General features: G+C 43.3%; 2 protein-coding genes across 2 annotated transcripts; one reads left to right on the plus strand and one right to left on the minus strand.

Annotated features, from left to right (window-relative positions):
- Positions 1-696: 696 nt before the first annotated feature.
- LOC114911636 (olfactory receptor 51E2-like) lies at positions 697-1,680 on the plus strand. Its single transcript, XM_029255572.1, has one exon. The coding sequence runs from the start codon at positions 697-699 to the stop codon at positions 1,678-1,680; it is 984 nt and encodes a 327-aa protein (XP_029111405.1).
- Positions 1,681-10,500: 8,820 nt separating this feature from the next.
- LOC114911637 (olfactory receptor 52K1-like) lies at positions 10,501-20,171 on the minus strand. Its single transcript, XM_029255573.1, has 2 exons — positions 19,247-20,171; positions 10,501-10,556 (listed from the first exon to the last, which is right to left on the minus strand). The coding sequence occupies exons 1-2, from the start codon at positions 20,169-20,171 to the stop codon at positions 10,501-10,503; spliced, it is 981 nt and encodes a 326-aa protein (XP_029111406.1).
- Positions 20,172-21,068: the final 897 nt, after the last annotated feature.

Here is a 21,068-nt window from a genome sequence, read left to right on the forward strand (position 1 = left end):
CATTATTTATGCATTTCTTATAAATAAGTTGATTGAAAAAGAATTAAATATGTATACATGTGTTAGGTTTTCTTAATAATGTGTTGTAAAGCGCAATGCATTTTTATTATTGTTAATCAAATAGGCAAACGCATCAACCATACTGTATACAAGTAAAAAATACAGGTATATATACAGGAATCATAAAATATGGTGTCATAATAGTTATGATATTAAAGGCTTGTGCATGAGAGTCAAAGCAAACAGTTAAAGGATTGTGGGAAGTCCTTAGGGAACATGACCACTATGCTATGTATAAATTAAGCTCTGTGGCAACACACAAATATTTCATGTTTTCAAGCACCCTTCGACAGGCACAGCGGATGAGAAACAGTGGAAGAAAGTAAAAGGAAATACCATCAACAGGTATGACGTGTGCTGGTTTGAACTAAAATATGATGAATGGTGTTACATGTTTTAGTTTGGCATTTTAGTTAAATTTATAAAACAATTGCATATGCACTGGACTATGCAACTTTTTTAATATGGTTTAAATCTCAACATAGGTGTGACAATGGACAAGTGGTAGATGTCATGATCACACGTCTTATCCCCTAACCTCCCACCACAACCCACATATTTGAAAAGTTACACCCTAAACCTCTGTGTCATATTTTTCTCTGTCAAACACATTTCAGGTCAAGAAACCAAAGTGACATGGCTGAAGAACTTCCTCAAGCCAACTTCTCACATACCAGGTTCATTTTTGAAGGATTTCCAGAACTCTACAAGTACAGGCGGTTGCTATTCTTGCCATTTTCTTTAATTTATATGCTGACCATATTTGGCAATTCATTAATAGTGATTGTCATTAAAAAAGGTCAGAATTTGCACAGCCCCATGTATTTACTTATGTCTTCCTTAGCCATTGTGAACATAATTGTCCCTACAGTGATTGTGCCAAATATGCTTTTAGGTTTTCTGTTTGACTGGAATGAAATCTCCTTGGAAGGATGCTTAACTCAGATGTTTCTCACTCACTTCTTTTCCTCCGTGGAGTCTACTGTCCTCCTGGCTATGGCCTTGGACCGACTAGTGGCCATTTGCAATCCATTGCGCTATGTGGAAATTGTGAACACTGCTGCGCTTGTAAAGTTTGTAGCCCTGACCTTGATAAGGAGCGGCTTGATCATGTCTATCTTAGTAGCTTTGGCCCGCTCTTTGACATTCTGTAGCTCAAACATCATCAGGCACAGCTACTGCGACCACATGGCCCTTGTCAGTCTGGCATGTGGAAATAAGGATAAGAATGACAGCATAGGCCTAGCAGTGATTGTTGTTTTTGTTGGCATTGACATTTCCATCATTGCCGTCTCATACATGCGGATTTTGAGCGTTGTTCTGCACGCTGCAGAAGCTGAGGACCGCTGGAAAGCATTCCACACCTGCAGTACTCACTTGCTTGTTATTATGTCTTTCTACCTGGTAGGGAGCGTTACATTTCTGTCACATAACATCGGCATTGATATTGCAACAGACATTAACACCTTTTTAGGTATACTGTACATAATTTTTCCTGCTACTGTAAACCCAATTATTTATGGAGTCCGGACCAAGGAAATAAGGAATGCCATTCTAAAAATATTCAAGGTGAGTTCTAATAAAGTGATAAATATAAATGTGTCAGCAGTGAAAGTTTAATCTACTCGACTGTATTTTGTACAGTAAAATCTTGTAATTCATGCCAACCTCCCTTTCAGATATTAGCTTCAGTTTCTTTGTTGCCGGCATTCAAAATATTTGCATGACATTGCAAGTACAAACAAAAACCATATACCATTAATCTGAAAAATATGCTGAGAAGAAATTGAAACATAAAAGGAATTATGCTTTATTCCCGCTTTTTCAGTTTCCTATGTCAGATAAAGTTTAAATTTTTAAAAAACAAAACATATAGGTTTCTCAAATAAGTAATTTTGGGTCTGCTGAGAGTCTGTTGACTCTCATACAATCACATCAAAACAGTTTGAGGATAAAGAGAATCTGTTGTAGTTTGAGAAAAGGTTCATCTCGACTGTGGTATGCTGTACCAGTGCGAACTGCTGCCTTAGATTTCCATCAATGACATCAAGCATTGTACCAATACTGGCTGAAGTTTAACCTCCTTCTCCTTATAGTGCATACACTGACTTCAGTTGAAGCCCTATCCAATACAATTACAACACATGATATCCCTAATTACCAATGTGGCCTAAACACCAAAGCACATATTAACTAAAACCAAATGGTACAGAGAAATGATTGCATTTTAATTTTTCATTAAGCTGAAACAATACCTAAAATTCCACTCTTTTACAAATGGGATATGAACCAACACATCCCTGGGCATCAGCAACTTTTCCCTATAAAAGCTTCAGCTGATGACACAATGAATACATTGTTACAGCACAGTTTAAAATTCAGTAGGAGCTGAGAATGAAGTTTGTCAGATTTTTACAGTATATTAAAAGAATTCATTCTTTTAAAATAGCCGGTTGTTTGAAATGTACAGTATAAAAACACATGAATGTTCATAAAAAAAATAAAATTTCCTGAAGAAAACATTTTCTAATGCTGAATGTGAATTAGTATGTGCTCATATGTTAGAAAACCTTAACAAAATTCGCTAGTGCTGAAATTCACTCACATTAAATCCATATCTTTACATTTGTAAAAAAAAAAAAAATTAAAATGTGGCTTTCATTTCACCTGTAAGGCTGAAATGACACATCTTTCATCAGATGAACCCTCAGAGGACACTTATTTTGTGAAAAGTCAATAGTTTTATCTCAAGATTAATTTTCTTCCCAAAGTACTCACTTGTACTGAAAGTCTCAAAAAAGATATATATTTTATATTTCATGTTTGATTAAAATAAAGTATATTTTCAGCTAATTTTAAGTACTTGTAGAAAATCCATGCTATAAACTTGAAAACAAATTATATTATGGATTTTAATGCTGTAATCTAAAATTTGTCATAAATGACTATCTTAATGAAATTATTTACCTAAAAACAAGAATTATTACATAGTACTTATTGCGTATACAGTATATTTTCACATTAATGAATAAAGTTATTTCACAGAAGCATCTTGTCCAGGGGTACGCTATCCTACATCCCCTGCTTCTTGCCTCACTGAGACCCTGCATTTCACCTGCATTTCCATGTCACGTCAGCTGAGTTGGAAGCAAGCGGTTACTCATAACATATGGGTGGATACATAGATATTTTAATTTTTTAATTCTTTCAGTGTAAGTGGCATTGACTTCTGTTCATTGTAATTGAATTTATGACAACCATGAAAATATACAATAAATTAATGCAATCTAAAAAAAAAAAACAGCAGTTTATTGTATTTTAATACTGTATAATATAACAATGAAGTCTGAAACCATTGCTCAGCTTCCAAGCATGCAGGGCCTTTCTGAGAGCAAAACTGTCCGCGGTCAATAAATAGGAGGATAGTCCTGTGTTTCTGTCTGAAGGCTCTCTTCTAGGGAATACCATAGGTAATAAAAAGGGAAACCTAAGGGACTCAATGTACAGCACGCAACAGATACGTTATGAGGACCAGTGATCAACAAGGATGTGTCCTAATCACTTCTTGCACCACTGTTAACACAATTAGGCTGCAACTTTTAAATGACCAGCAGAAGGAAAAACAACACTCATGGGTAATCCTTGAAAGCAGAAAACTAGTTCCATCAAAACACCTGAACCTAATTTTTTAAAACCCTTATACATTAATCAGGGAACACTTGTTAAAGAGAGTGCCAACTTGGGAAAAACGAAACAACTTTTTTACTGGCATTTATAAGTTCCAGATTCTCTCAGTGTCAGTACAATAACCATTTCTCACCATTTAATTAAATTTCTGTTGCTTAAATCAAAATATTAACAGTGTTAATTTTTCACAGAAAATTTTATTGGTGGAAAAATATTCAGAGACATCTAGTCGTGATGAAACAGGATAAAACAAACAGGCTTCGGATTCCATTTCAGTGGAAGTGAAATATACATTAAATTGAGTGGTCACATTTTGTACCACATTTCATTCCACAAATACCACATTTTGTATTGCTGCACAAAATCAAAAACCACCAAGGTGGTGCAGGGAGAAGCCCTGATGCCTCATCACTTGTAGGTTGTGAGTTCAGATCTGTCTTTTGTTTATGGATATCACCAAGGTTTTCTGGCTTCCTGCCACATTCCAAAAATATATTTCACATGGGTCTAAAATGTCCTTTATGTGTGGATGATATTACTATTAAAAGGGCTTTTCACAGGGTGTACATTGACTTACATATTCTGGTTCCTGGAATGGACTCTAAATCACCAAAGCCTAAAATGGCATAATCACACACACACACACACACACACACACACACACACACACACACACACACACGCACACGCACACGCACACGCACACGCACACACACACACACACACTTTCAGAACCGCTTGTCCCATACAGGGTCGCAGGGAACCGGAGCCTACCCAGTAACACAGGGCGTAAAGCCGGAGAGGGAGGGGGACACACCCAGGGCAGGACACCAGTCCATCACAAGGCACCCCAAGCAGGACTCGAACCCCAGACCCACCAGAGAGAAGGACCATGATCCAACCCACTGCGCCACCGCACCCCCCGAATGGCATAATCAGTTACTGAGAATAGATTAATGAACTTACAGTAGTACATTATATTTTCTATCAATTACATAATTATTAAATGTGAAATGATAATATAATAATTGTCACTGTTATGACACTGACATGGGGGATATGGTGGTGCAGTGGGTTGGACTGGGTCCTGCTCTCTGGTGGATCTGGGGTTCGAGTCCTACTTGGGGTGCCTTTTGACGGACTGGTATCCTGTCCTGGGTGTGTCCCCTCCCCTTCCAGCCTTATGCCCTTTGTTGCCGGGTTAGGCTCCGGCTCCCTGCGACCCCATATAGGACAAGCAGTTTCAGACAAGGTGTGTGTGTGTGTGTACAATTACATTATGTATTGTATAAAGAAAATATATCTGTTTACAATATGATGTCAGTACATAGTCTATAGGATGGCTGGTAGCAGAGTTATTTCTTTTGACCCAAAGGTCAGAGGTTTGAGTCTCACCTCCAGCTGTAGTACCCTTAAGCAAGGTTCTTAGCCTGAAATTGCTCCAGTGAAATTACCCAGCTGTATAAATAGGTAGATATTTGTGGCTACCTTAACATCTTAAGTCATCTTGCAGAAAAGTGTCAGTTAAAATACTAAATGTCACGTAAAAACGCAGGAGCACCAGACTCAAGCTGTAAGTGCTGTGGGAGCCAGATGAAATGAAGAGGGTTTTAAGGGCCTAGACTCCTATTCTGTTTAGGTACTCTTGCTTCTAGCTCAGCTGGCTTGACATGGAAATGCAGGTGACATTCACCCCAGAAAGAAAAAGGAAAGGAAAATACAATTAGAATTAATTAAACAAACCAAAAAATGTCTGTACCTATAAAAAATGTGTAACTCATACTTTTGCCACATACCATATATACCATAGTATATATACCTTAATGCACACACACACACACATTGAATGAAACCACTTGTCCCAAGCAGGGTCGTAGGGAGTCGGAGCCTAACCCGGCAACACACCCAGGATGGGACGCCAGTCTGTCACAAGTCACCCCAAACAGGACTTGACCCCCAGACCCACCAGCGAGCAGGATTAGGCCAAACCCACTGTGCCACCACACCCCCCTTAATATACACACACACACACACACACACACACTTTCAGAACCGCTTGTCCCTTACAGGGTCACGGGGAACCGGAGCCAACCCGGCAACACAGGGCGCAAGGCCAGAGGGGGAGGGGAGACACCCAGGACGGGACGCCAGTCTGCCGCAAGGCACCCCAAGTGGGACTCGAACCCCAGACCCACCAGCGAGCAGGACCCGGTCCAACCCACTGCGCCACCACGCCCCCCCCTTAATATACATAGTATAGTATATGTAGTACAGTATATATACTGTGTATATTAAGCCTTCACACAGCTGCTACTCCTGTATTGTACATAATTCTTGTTTGTGTACCTTAAAAAAATTTGTAGGAACATGATCAAGAATCGTCTATTCTGAGTTTTATGCACCTACTCGTGCGATGAACATCAGAGCATTTAGTGGAAAGAAACAAACTAACTTTACTTAAGAATCTCACCTCTGTAACTCTGTCTCCCTTTCTCTTAATGTAATGCACAAATTATATTTCTCTGAGATGCACATCGCTTTGGAGGAAAGTGTCTGCTAAATGAATAAATGTAAATGTAAATATGGACACTCACTGTGTGGAGATTCACTTATCCGGACTTGAAGTATTGTAGCACTCACTCTAGTATTATGACTCTGTTGCCATTTTCTGGATTTTTTGGGCCATAAGTACACCAAAACAACAACAAAATGCATCTGACCCCAGGAAGCTGAAGAATAAATTGTTAAAAGAGTTTATCTTTATTTCACTCTTTCCTTGTTACTGTCAAAATTGTCAGGAAACTTGTAGTCTATGTATATAAGATTTCAGCTGAATAGCACCCATAGAATGCTATAAATTTTAAATTGTGAAACATATTACTAAAGATTATTGTTTCATTCAAAAAATTTACTAGAGTTCAGAAGATTATTTTACTTTCTCCTACAACATATCTCATAGCAGCTGTCATTTGGGCCTAGAGATTTGGATCTTTGTTTGCTTCTGTGAAAAAAAAAAAAAAAATTAACTAGAGGACTTTCCCTTTACCAGGGGAATACAGAACAGTGGATTTAAGCAGCAGCAAGCCTGAGTTATTGAAGTTCTGCGAATGGGAATGTGAGGAGCATACTAATTTCAGATACCAAGCTGAACACTTTTCCATCTCAGTTTTTCACCAAGGAGTGACACACTGGAACATACAGTCATAAGTACTTTGCATATTCCTTTATTGTCTTTAATGTATTTCAAATTCAAACTGAAATGTAATCCACACACACACACACACACATTTTCAGAACCGCTTGTCCCATATGGGGTCACGGGGAACCGGAGCCTACCCGGCAACACAGGGCGTAAGGCTGGAGGGGGAGGGGACACACCCAGGACGGGACGCCAGTCCGTCGCAAGGCACCCCAAGCGGGACTCGAACCCCAGACCCACCGGAGAGCAGGACCGTAGTCCAACCCACCGCGCCACTGCGCCACCGCGCCAATGTAATCCATATTACCTAAAAAAATGCTGAAGATTTAAAATATGACAAATATTGCACGATATTACACAGAAATTGTTACTTAAGTATTTTTACAATTATATCATAAAAAAATACTCTAAGGGGGATAAACTTTATTAGCTTTTCAATGATGTGTTCTTGTGACTGAGTGCAAAAGCAGTTCATATGAAAAAGCTGCATAAATTTTTGTTAAATATTTCCAGTAGAAGTAGGGGGTGCGGTGGCGCAGTGGGTTGGACCGCAGTCCTGCTGTCCGGTGGGTCTGGGGTTCGAGTCCCACTTGGGGTGCCTTGCGGCGGACTGGCGTCCCGTCCTGGGTGTGTCCCCTTCCCCCTCTGGCCTTACGCCCTGTGTTGCCGGGTAGGCTCCGGTTCCCCGTGACCCCGTAAGGGGCAAGCGGTTCTGAAAATGTGTGTGTGTGTGTATTTCCAGTAGAAGCATTTTTCAAGCATTCCAGACAAAAATGGTGTCATATTTTTGTTGTGTATAGTGTACTTGTTTTGATTTAAATTAATAGAAAAAGAGTGTTATCTTATGTTTTAGTCATTTTACAGAGAACGAGAAAAAAAAACCCTGTTTCTTTCCTTATCCAGGTTTTGTTCAAGATAACAATTCAACATCATGCAAGAATACATTGTCAGAAATTTCTCCCACACAGACTTTGTCCTAATTGGTTTCTCAGGACCAAGAGAGTGGAGACAACTGCTCTTTACCACCTTTCTCTTCATGCTCTTGCTATCTTTAGCTGCAAACTTAATCCTTATGTTTACCATAATATCACACAAGACCTTGCATTCTCCAATGTATCTGCTGATATGTGCAATGTCTTTTGTTGACCTCAGTGTAATGATCTTCTGTGTTCCAAACATGCTCTTCAGCCTTCTACTGAACTGGAACCATATATCTCTCTTGGGTTGCTTGGTTCAGATGTTCTTTGTTCATATAGCTGGTGCCTTCCAGTCTACCATTTTGCTGTGGATGGCACTGGATTGATAGTTTGCCATCTGCACTCCACTCCACTAATGAGAACATATGAGGTTCTCCACTTTCCTGAAGTTAATTAATATCCAACCCACTGCACCACATACACACTTTCAGAACCGCTTGCCCCATAAGGGGTCATGGGGAACCGGAGCCTACCCAGCAACACAGGGCATAAGGCCAAAGGGGACACACCCAGGATGGGACACCAGTCCACCACAAGGCACCCCAAGCGGGACTCGAACCCCAGACCCACCAGGGAGCAGGACTGTGGTCCAACCCACTGCACCACCACACCACCCAGCACACCACATACATATATGTATATGTATATATATACACACACACACACACACACACACACACACACACACACACACACACACACACTTTTAGAACCGCTCATCCCATACAGGGTCACGGGGAACACAGGGGCGTAAGGCCAGAGGGGGAGGGGACACACCCAGGACAGGAACCCCAGACCCACCGAACAGCAGGACTGTGGCCCAACCCACTGCGCCACTGCGCCACCGCACCCCCCATATATACAAAACAAGACCATATACATATATAACATCTAATTATATTTTGAAATGATTATTGATTGATAATATTAATGATTCTGAAAAGGCAGCCCAGGATTCCTTTTATATCTGATCTTGCAATCTCTATAATTCACAAGAAATAAATCATATAAAGAGCATTATGCATTTTCTTTTTCATACAGACAGAAATAAAAAAATGGCAAAAGTGTTTTACATTCCAGGTTCCACTGTTGAATGCTGTAGGTCCTACAGTCCAAAACCAAAGCCTTCTTCACTTTCAGGTTCCTGAAACTCCAACAAGTCTGACCTCCTGCTGCTTAAATCTGCTGTTCTGTATTCCCTTGGTAGACTGCTGGCTCTCTGGTTAAAGACAAGAGTAAACAAGAGTTCAACTTTGAAGGACTGGCTTGGAACTGGGAGCTCTATGTCCTGGATAACATCTTGAGTCAGAATGAAGAGTACGTATTTGTGTTTCTGGCAGTTTTTTGCAAAGCAGAAGCCATAAATCCTAGAAGCACCGCTGGCTTCTCTGGGCTCGGTGTCATCTTAGGCAGAGAGTACCGCAGTACACTCATGTTTGTCGTCTGACAAGTCAGAAATTCAAATAGGTTTGGAAAAAAACAGCTGTCATGTTTTCTGGGCCAAAGAGGAAAAGGGCCATCCAAGCTGATATCAGCGGTTCGAAAGCCAGCGCATGTCACGATATGGGGATGTGTCGGTGCTCATGGTATGGGTAAATTTTGTATCTATGAGGGCACCATTAATGTAGAAAAATACAAACCATCCAGATGCCATCCTACCAGGATTTCAAGGCGCGGTTCCAAGTGGTGTTTGGGCTTCCTAACACAGACCAGGTCGCCAGTGAACGCCTCATAGAGCACAGTCAAGGCGACCGCTGTGTTGCTGACTATGCTGTCGAATTCCAGACCCTGGCTGAGTGGAGCGGCTGGAGCAAAACTGCTCTATTAGCCCAGTTCCATCACGGCTTGAACCCCGGGTTGAAAAGGGAGCTGGCCTTTAGTGGAGAAAACTGGATGCTCGATCGCTTTATCAAGACGGTGGCGATGCTGGACAATCTCACACAGGATCGAAGCCCTCGTCCGAAGCCGGCCATGGAAGGGTCCTCCACTAACCGAGCTGAGTTGGAGCCCATGCAGGTCGGGCACGGACAAATCACCCCTGAAGAATGACAGCGCAGACTCCGGGACCGTTTATATCTCTATTTTAGGAGCTCCAGACATTTCTGTGCCGACTGTCCGGCCCGCTCAGAGCCTAAGGTGAATAGGACATTGCGGTGTAACTGTCTCACAGTTCCCATAGTCTTGTCCTGGGGGGAACGCACTGTTACGACACACGCTCTCGTTGATTCGGGAGCTGAGGGCTGTTTCATGGACGCAGGCTTTGTGAATAAAAACAGCATTCCCCAGCGCTGGTGGAATGTCCGGCTGAGAGTGAGCACGCTCGATAGGCAGCCACTGGTACAAGGGTTCGTCAATACCTGGACCGAGCCCTTGCACTTGGAGGTGGGGGCCTGCCACAAAGAAAATCTGCAGTTCTACCTCATCGCTTTGCCCGAGATACCAGTAATTCTCAGTTTTCCATGGCTCACCCTGCATGACCCCGTCTTCCGATGGAGTACAGGGGAACTGGTGGCTTGGGGACCTCAGTGTGATGAGAACTGTTTGTGGTTGCCATGCAGAGCCACCTCTGTCGAGTGTTCAAACTCTCCCCAGCAAGTGAACATCCCGAGGGAATATCAAGACCTGGTGGAGGTCTTTAGGAAGGAGCAGGCCTCCATACTACTGCCGCACTACATCCGCACCGACCCTGGGACTGTGCCATTGACCTCCTCCCGGGGGGTCCTCTCAATGCGGAGGAGCAGCGGCTCTACTCCGAGCTCCTCCTGGGTGACTAAGCTCCTCACCTTATCCCTAAGGGTGCGCCCAGCCACTCTGCGGAGGAAACTCATTTTTGCCACTTGTATCCGCGATCTCATTCTTTCGGTCATGATCCAGAGTTCATGACCATACGTGAGGGTAGGAACGAAGATCGACCGGTAAATTAAGAGCTTCGCCTTACGACTCAGCTCCTTCTCTGTCACAACAGACCAGTACAATGTTCGCATTACTGCAGACGCCGCACCGATCCGTCCGTCAACCTGCCGCTCCATTTTTCCCTCACTCGTGAACAAGACCCCGAGATACTTAAACTCCTCCACTTGAGGGAGCAACGCCCCCCTAACCCGGAGGGGGCAATCCACCTTTTTCCGACTGAGAACCATGGCCTCGGATTTGGAGGTGCTGATTCTCATCCCCGCCGCTTCGCACTCGGCTGCAAACCTCCCCAGTGCACGCTGTAAGTCTTGATTCGATGAAGCCAACAGGACCACATCGTCTGCAAAAAGCAGAGACGAGATCCTGCGGTCACCAAAACAGACACCCTCCGTTCCCTGGCTACGCCTAGAAATTCTGTCCATGAAGATAATGAGCAGAATCGGTGACAAAGGGCAGCCCTGGCGGAGTCCAACATGCATCAGGAACAGGTCTGACTTACTGCCGGCAATGCGAACCAAGCTCCTGCTCCGGTCATACAGGGAATGAACACCCTGTAGCAACGAGCCCCATAATCCGAAAGTACCTCCCACAGGATGCCACGAGGGACACGGTCGAATGCCTTCTCCAGGTCCACAAAACACATATGGACTGGTTGGGCAAACTCCCATGAACCCTCCAACACCCTAGTGAGGGTATAGAGCTGGTCCAGTGTTCCACGGCCAGGGCGAAAACCGCATTGCTCCTCCTGGATCTGAGGTTCGACTATCGGTCGGATTCCCCTTTCCAGTACCCCGGCATAGACTTTCCCAGGGAGGCTAAGGAGTGTGATCCCCCTGTAGTTGGAACACAACCTCCGGTCCCCCTTCTTAAAAAGAGGGACCACCACCCCGGTCTGCCAGTCCAGAGGCACCATTTCCGAGCTCCACGCAGTGCTGCAGAGGCGTGTCAACCAAGACAGCCCCACAACATCCAGAGACTTGAGAAACTTGGAGTGGATCTCATCCACCCCAGGAGCCTTGCCACCGAGGAGTTTTTTGACAACCTCAGCAACTTCAGCCAGGGTAATGGATGAGTCCCCCTCCGAGTCCCCAGCCTCAGCTTCCTCTACGGAAGGCGTGTCGGAGGGATTGAGAAGATCCTCAAAGTACTCCTTCCACCGCCCGAGGACATCGTCAGTTGAGGTCAGCAGCGCACCACTTCCACTGTAAACAGTGTTGGCAGAACACTGCTTCCCCCTTCTGAGTCGCCGGACGGTTTGCGAGAATCTCTTTGAGGCCGACCGAAAGTCTTCCTCCATGGCCTCACCGAACTCCTCCCAGGCCCGAGTTTTTGCTGTGGCGACTGCCAGAGCCGCGTTCCGTCTGGCCCGCCAGTACCCATCAGCTGCTTCAGGAGTCCCATGTGCCAGCCAGGCCCGATAGAACTCCTTCTTCAGCTTGACGCCATCCCTTACCTCCGCTGTCCACCACCCTGTTCGGGGATTCCCGCCGCGACAGGCGCCGGAGACCTTATGGCCGCAGCTCCGAACTGCCGCCCCGACAATGGAGGCGTGGAACATAGTGCATTCAGACTCAATGTCCCCAGTCTCTCTCGGGACCTGGTTGAAGCTCTGTCGGAGGTGGGAGTTGAAGACCTCTCTGACAGGGGCCTCCGCCAAACGTTCCCAACAGACCCTCACTATGTGTTTGGGCCTGCCAGGTCTGTCCAGCTGTTTCCCCCACCATCGAATCCAACTCACCACCAGGTGGTGATCAGTTGACAGCTCAGCCCCTCTCTTCACTCTAGTGTCCAAGATATATGACCGAAGATCAGAAGAAACGACTACAAAGTTGATCATCGACCTCTGACCTAGGGTGTCCTGGTGCCAAGTGCACTGATGGACATCCTTATGCATGAACGTGGTGTTTGTTATGGACAAACCGTGACTAGCACAGAAATCCAATAACAACTCACAGCTCGGGTTCAGATCAGGGAGGCCGTTCCTCCCAATTACGCCCCTCCAGGGGTCACTTTCGCTGCCCACATGGGCGTTGACGTCCCCCAGTAGAACGACAGAGTCCCCAGTGGGAGCGCTTTCCAGAATGCCCCCCAGGGAGTCTAAAAAGGCCGGATACTCCACACTGCCGCTAGGCGCATAAGCACAAACGACTGTGAGAGACTGTCCCCTGATCCAAAGGTGCAGGGAGACGACCCTCTCCTTCACCGGGGTAGACTCCAACACATGGCGGCTGAACTGGGGGGCTATTAATAAGCCCACAGCCGCCCGCCGCCTCTCACCCTGGGCAACACCAGAATAGTGGAGAGTCCACCCTTGGTCGAAAAGAGTGGTTCCAGAACCCAAGCTGCGAGTGGAAGTGAGCCTGGCTATATCTAGACGGTATCTCTCAACCTCGTGCACTAGCTCAGGCTCCTTCCCCGCCAGTGAGGTGACATTCCAAGTCCCAAAAGCCAGAGTTGGCGCTCGAGGTTTAGGTTGGCCGGGCACTCGGCCCCGACCACTGCCCAAATCACAATGCACCGGCCCCTTACGGCCTCTCTGGCAGGTGGTGAGCTCACCGAAGAACGGCTCCATGTCTTGGCTTCGGGCTGAGCCCAGCCAGGCCCCGTGGGCATAGACCTGGCCACCAGGCGATCGCATGCGAGCCCCTCCCCAGGCCTGGCTCCAGGGTGGGGCCCCGGTGACCCCATACCGGGCGGGGTAAACGAGAACCTTGATTTAATAGTTATAAGGGAGTTTTGAACCGCGCTTTGTCTCGTCTGTCACCCAGGACCTGTTTGCTCTGGGAGATCCTACCAGGGGCATATAGACTTCAATTAAGCACCTGACTTCAACTGGAGCACTTGTCTACAAAAACCCCCACTCGACCACTTCCCAGTTGCAGCATATTACTTGAGACAACTGTCCCCACTGTCCTTTCTAACCTACCTCACCTTTTCCAACTCCTGTTTCTCATCATTCCCCAGTTCCGTTCCATGTCTTTTTAGTAACGACCACCCGCCTTGCCCCCCAACCATGACTTCAGATCCTCCTCTCCGCTCAGTTCACCGATTGACCAGCCATATGTCTGTCCTTGACCTGTCCCTGACCATGAGATCACGTCTAATCCTTTGGTACTGAATAAATGATTGTGCACTTGGGTTCAGCCTCCTTTATTCGCCATAACAATCTGCCGATCGATCGACCCCGAACAACTCTGGACCATTCTTGTGCCTAGTCCATTTGATAAATGAATGAGCCTGCAGCTGTGTCCGTTGCTTTTTCCGGACCCCCGTTATGACAATAGATTTGAACTTTTTATTTAGCAGATGTTTTTTTCCAAATTGATTTCCAATGAACTCTATGTTATATTTTCACTCCACACACCTTATTCACCAAGGTGATTTACACTGCTAGATAAATTACTTACAATGTAAAATAAATTTAAATCCAGTCATGTTTAAGATAATCCCTCTATGCTGCTGGGTGCAATTAATTGCTGTAATACCCTCTCCTTCTATTGCACTCTCACACTTTACCTCAAAGCAAGTTACAATGTTAAGCTACTTAAACTTATTTACCCATTTATACAGCTGGTTAATGTTTACAAGAGCAATGGAGGGTAAGTACCTTGCTCAGCTACACTACACCCGTACACAGGATTTGAATTTGCAACCTTTATAGCCAAAGACAGCAGCATTTTCCACTACATTATCAACTGCCCCCATGTGTCGAAAAGTTACAACAGATTTAGTTAAACCAAAAGAGCCCTTTCACGTGAAGCCGCAAAAAAAAAAAAAAAGAAAAGAAAAAGCACCCAAAAAACATTCCCCAAGCAGTCCTCTCCAGCAGTTTTCAGACCAGCTGCTTCAATGTCCATCATGAAGTTCACTCAAGGGGCTGCAGCTGATTGTCATTAATTAGTCTGAGGCAGGGGGATTTGAAGAGCTTTCCATCAATACAACTCCATCTCTGCCCGTGTGCTGCCTTCCACCAGCTTATACTTTGGAGAAAAGCATCATATAGATGAATTCATTTAAAGATCTAGTTAAGTTCTGTAAATTTTTTTGCAGCTACAAGTATACTTTGAAAAGCTCATTGTAATACCTATATGGACTTTGAGATACATTAAGATTACAACAAGTATACACACACACATTTACTGAACCGCTTGTCCCATATGGGGTCGCGGGGAACCGGAGCCTACCTGGTAACACAGGGCGTAAGGCCGGAGGGGGAGTGGACACACCCAGGACGGGACGCCAGTCCGTCACAAGGTACCCCAAGCGGGACTCGAACCCCAGTCCCACCGGAGAGCAGGACCCGGTCCAACCCACTGCGCCACCGCGCCCCCTACAACAAGTATAAAGTAGGTGAAAATAAAAACGCTTTATCTCCGGTTTTGTTTAATGCTGAATGTTGAGAGAGTCATATTACCAACACGCAGAGATTTTGTCTCATTATTGATTGACATGTGTGGAGCAGGTCCTACATTCATGTTTTAATTTGTTTTATTGACATCAACAAGCTAGCATTGTAATCACTGGTGACATTTGTTACACAACAAAAATGCATTGAACAAAATGAAGGGAAAAGTGAAGAACATACAGCTGAAAGCGGTAGACTGGGAAATATTTATATCTTTGGAAATTTGCCACTTGTTGTAACAATTGGCAGCAATTTTACACAGTAAATTTCTTTGGTATTCGTCTGCACAACTCTTATGACACTGTTAAAAGCCATAAAATTACTCAGCACCGATCACATTTAGAGCTGCATGAAAAGAAGAACCTGATCTGTGTTTCTGTGTGTATTTCATGGGTTGTTTCCTTTTTCCCAAGTTGGCACTCTCTTCAACAAGTGTTCCCTGATTAATGTATAAGGGTTTTGAAAAATTAGACTCAAGTGTTTTGATGGAAGTAGCTCTCTGCCCTCAAGGATTGCCCATGAGTGTTGTTTCTCCTTCTGTTGGTCATTTAAAAGTTGCAGCCTAATTGTGTTAACAGTGGTGCAAGAAGTAATTAGGACACATCCTTGTTTATCACTGGTCCTCATTACGTATCTGTTGCGTGCTGTACATTGAGTCCCTTAGATTTCCCTTTTTATTACCTATGGTATTCCCTAGAAGAGGAGCTTCAGACAGAAACACAGGACCATCGTTCTATTTATTGACCGCAGACAGTTTTGCTCTCAGAAAGGCCCTGCATGCTTAGAAGTTGAGCAATGGTTTCAGACTTCGTTGTTATATTATTCGTTAAAATAAACTGCCATTTTAAAGTTTACATGATGGACTTTGAACAACTTCTTAAAACAAGCTAAAAATATGTTTGTGTTATAAAAAATATCTTTTTTTCCAGACTCTTTCACCAGAAGTTGGTACTTCAGCTTGAAAGAAAATTAATCTTGAGTTGAAACTTTTGACTTTTCACAATAGATGTTTCTTCTGATGGTTCACCTTGCAAAATACAGGTGTCATTCAGACTTAGGCCTACAGCTGAAATTAAAGCCAAAGGCATATTGTAATACATTACATTTATTTAGCAGATGCTTTTCTCCAAAGTGACTTCCAATGAACTCTATGTAGTGTTATCAGCAGTCCACACACCAAGGTGACTTACACTGCTAGCTACAATACTAACAATGGGTCACTCCTCCATACACCAGTGGAACATACTCTCTCTGTGTTACTCTCACACTATGGAGAACCTGAACATCATGTCTTTGGACAGTAGGAGGGAACCCATGCAGACGGGGGGGACATGCAAACTCCACACAGACTGAGCAGGGATCGAACCCACGTCCCCTCACACCACCGAGGCGCTGTGAGACAGCAGTGCTACTTGCTGTGCCACCCAAATAAAATTTGTACAAATGTAAAGGCATTGATTTAATGCAAGTGACTTTCTACTCTTGCTAATTTTGACACGGTTTTCTAACATATGACCACAAAATAATTCACATTCATCATTAGAAAATGTTTTCCTCATCAAAATTCATGTTTTTTTATTAACATTTGTGTTTTTTCTTTATACTGCGTGTTTCAAATGACCAGCCATTGTAAAAGAATGAATTCTTTTAAAATGCTGTGCAAATGTGACTAACTTCTTTCGCAGCTCCTACTGAATTTTAAACTGTGCTGTAAGATTATATTCATTGTGTAATCAGTTGAAGAGGGGGTGCGGTGGCGCAGTGGGGCATTGGGGCAGTGGGTTGGAGTGGGTTGTGCTCTCCAGTGGGTCTGGGGTTTGAGTCCCGCTTGGGGTGCCTTGAGGTGGACTGGCGTCCTGTCCTGGGTGTGTCCCCTCCCACTCTAGCCTTACGCTCCGTGTTGCCGGGTTAGGCTCTGGCTCCCCGTATGGGACAGACAGTGTGTGTGTGTGTGTGTGTGTTATCAGTTGAAGATTTTCATTGGGAAAAGTTGCTGATGCACCAAGATTAAACTTTCACTGCTGACACATTTATATTTTTCACTTTATGTGACCTCACCTTGAACATTTTTAGAATGACATTCCTTATTTCCTTGGTCCAGACTCAAATAATGGGGTTCACAGTAGCAGGAATAATTGTGGACAGTATACCTAAAAAGATGTTAATGTCTGTTGCAATGTCAATGCTGATGTTATGTGACAGAAATGTAATGCTCCAAACCAGGGTATCTTTATCTGAAACGTGTTTGACAGAGAAAAAATTGACACTGAGATTTAGCGTGTAACCTTTCAATAATGTGGGGTTGTGGTGGGGAGATAGAGGATAAGACATACGTGGTCATGACTTCTCCCACCTGCCTATTTTTGCACCTACGTTGAGATTTAAACCATATTAAACAAGATGCATAGTCCAGTGCAGATGCAAGTGTTTTAGAAATCAAAGTAAAATGCGAGACTTAACACACTAGAATTCTGTTTTTGCTTATTCCAGAATGTCAGTAAATCATGCTTGTGCTGAGAGGAAAGCCAGTATTCCATGTTCGACTTTGTCCAAGTTAGGCATTGCAAGGAATGTGTGAATTCAGCTATACTGATTTTTTAACGAAGTGAGATGATCCAACTATTACCCTGTCATTCTTATTGACCTCATAATCTACATCCCTTACTCACTGTGTGACTGCGAAGGATCCTTTAAACATGGCAAGTAATCTGGAGTTAGAGGTGGGGAATAATAGTGGCACCTTGTCTTCCAATTCAATCTGCCTGTCCTCCTTTTTTCGAACATGTCTGACATGAATGAATGAAAGAGCCAGCGTTCCTAAGCAATGCACCCAAAAATTGCTCCTTTGCCTGATACTATGCCTCCTTCATCATCAGGGAACTATCCAGTATGTGGATTGTCCTGCCTGAGCACAACTGAGATGTGTGTTAATCCGTATCTCGTCTTAAAATGCCGCATAACTACATTTACATTTATTCATTTATGTGACACTTTTCTCCAAAGCAGCCTACAACTATTTACCCATTTATACAACAACAAAATTTTACTAGAGCAATTTTGGCTAAGTACCCTCAAAGCAGCAACCTTTGCATTCAACTACTAGTACATATTAATAAGCCTATTAAATAACTCCATCAGCCTTCGTCTTGACAACCTTGTGTAAGAGCTACAAACTTAAGCCACAACAGACAGAGGAAAAAGGATGGTCAGCTCATCTCCATACATGCTGCTGACAGACCTGGTTATCACTGCACAGCATGCGTCCTCGACCAGACAGCACAGTGTATATTATGTAGTAAAAATAGTATTAATTCATGAAATTCAATTTATGAAAGGTATGGACTTAAGTTTGCTGACTGCTTTGTGTATTATTGATTGCCTGTATTGTTTTTTAGAATATAATATTCTTACTACGGGGGGTACAGTGGCGCAGTGGGTTGGACCACAGTCCTGCTCTCCGGTGGGTCTGGGGTTCGAGTCCCGCTTGGGGTGCCTTGTGGTGGACTGGCGTCCCATCCTGGGTGTGTCCCCTCCCCCTCTGGCCTTATGCCCCGTGTTATTGGGTTGGCTCCGGTTCCCCGTGTGGGACAAGCAGTTATGAAAATGTGTGTGTGTGTCTATTTTGCTGAATCATTTGTGCAACAGAATGATCTGGTGTTGTAACCACTAACAGTGACGCATAAGGATATGTTCTGTTTTTTTTTTCTGTTTTGTTGAAAAAATTAAAAGTTCCCAGAAATATGACACAAATGGCAAAACTATTTTTTCAGGATGTATCACAGCTTGCTTTATTGTTTTGATCTATTGACTTCTGCAAGAAATACATTTAAATCATTTTTAAGATTATTTCTCTCATGAGGAAATTTCAAGTTAACAGTATTTAATAGGCAACCAAAGATGTGCATCTTGAAAAGATATTTAAAAAATACAGTTAAGATACATGTTTGTAATTCAATATTTTTTATTTCAACTGGCTTACTTGAGTCTTATGGGGACTTTTTCCACACTTCATTGCTTTTATTACTTGCTGTCTTATTTCTTTTGTCCTGATACCATAAATTATTGGATTTAAACAGGCAGGCACAAGCAAATACATTGTGCTGATCACCATATGACTATTGAAGGACATGTCATTTTTTATTCTGTAGGAAAGAAATGATGTTAAGGCAAAAATTACACCCACAAACATGACAATAATATGAGTGATGCATGTACTGAATGCTTTTTGACTAGGTCTGCCTGATTTAAACAGAGAGACAAATATTCTAACATAGGAAACAACAATAAAAAGGACATCAGCTGCTAAGGTGAAGAAAGCGCAACATAGTCCTACAACATTGTTAACATATATGGGACCACATGCAAGGGTGACCAGTGCCATGTGTTCACAGAAGCAGTGCTTAATCTCGTTGGACTGGCAGTATGACAAAGATCGAGCCAGGCCAACTATTGCTGAAATGAAAACTGCATTTCTGAGCATCGGTATAATTACAAATTTCAGGAATGCAGAGAATCTCATGTGTTCATTGTAATGGAGTGGAGTGCAGATGGCGTAGAAACGATCCAGGGCCATCCACAGCAAGATAGTAGTCTGCACTGACCCAAAAAAGTGAATGCAGAACATCTGAACCAGGCAACCCATCAGAGATATATGGTTCCAGTTAAACAGGAGATTAAGAAACATATTTGGAACAACGAATATTGGTATAACCAAATCAACAAAAGCCATCACACAAATCAGCAGGTACATTGGAGAATGCAGAGCCCTGTGCGATAAGATTATAAATATAATCATGGAGTTTGCAGTGACTGACATTACAAACAAGAGGAAAAATGGGATGAAGAGAAGTTGTTTCCACTCTCTGGATCCAGAGAAGCCACTTAGTATGAAGTCCGTGTGAGAGATATTTCTTGCTGCATATTCCGACATCTTGCTGCAGTGTGGCACTTTCAAAAACACCTTGAGAAAGCGAGAAAAGTACATTTTAAAATTTGTTTCTACAAGTTACTTTGTTCATGTGTTGAATAAAAGTATTATTTCAAATGTAAATCATAAAGCACAAACAGCTGTGCACATTCAAGTTTTAACTACAGGAATACAGCAGAACTTTCTACAGTGCTTTTGACTGTCATCTACCCAAACATCGATATACATGATACATACATATTAAACACTGTAATAAGTTAAAAACTATACTGATCTAAGTTATAATTATGTTTTGAAATAATTATTGAATAATAATATTAATGATTTTGAAAAGGCAGCCCCTGATTCATTTTATATATGAACTCACAATCTCTATAAATTTTATTCAAAAGAAATAAATCACATAAAGAGCATTATGCATTTTCTTTTTCGTACAGACAGATATTCAAAAATGGCAAAAGAGTTTTATATTCCAGGTTCCACTGTTGAAAGCTGTAGGTCCTGCAGTGCAAAACCAAAGCCTTCTTCACTTTCAGGTACCCGGTACTCCACAACATCCGACCTCCTGCTACTTAAATCTGCTGTTCTGTATTCCCTTGGCAGACTGCTGGCTCTCTGGTTAAAGACAAGAGTAAACAAGAGTTCAGCTCTCAAGGACTGGCTTGGACCTGGGAGCTCTATGTCCTGGACAACATCATGAGTGAGAACTAAGAATATGTAATTGTGTTTCTGGCAGTTTTTTGCAAAGCAGAAGCCATAAATCCTCACAATCCGTTGTAGGGTCTTGTGGTCAGAAGCTGTGCAGTTCTCGTACCATACAGTGAGACAGCTGCTCAGGATGCTCTCTATTGTTCCTCTGTAGAAGGTGGTGACGATGGGAGGGGGGAGTTTGGCTGTATT

This window comes from Scleropages formosus, chromosome 10, assembly GCF_900964775.1.
Source record: "Scleropages formosus chromosome 10, fSclFor1.1, whole genome shotgun sequence".
Taxonomy (NCBI): Eukaryota; Metazoa; Chordata; class Actinopteri; order Osteoglossiformes; family Osteoglossidae; genus Scleropages; species Scleropages formosus.

Bases quoted from the DNA above. Each gene is read 5' to 3' on its own strand.
- LOC114911636 (XM_029255572.1), top strand. From the start codon at position 697: ATGGCTGAAGAACTTCCTCAAGCCAACTTCTCACATACCAGGTTCATT.
- LOC114911637 (XM_029255573.1), bottom strand. From the start codon at position 20,171: ATGTCGGAATATGCAGCAAGAAATATCTCTCACACGGACTTCATACTA. The intron at 10,557-19,246 runs GTGGAAAAAGTC...TCCTTCCTAAAG, and splicing joins AGTAATAAAAGCAATGAAGT to ACCTCCACCAGGTCTTGATA.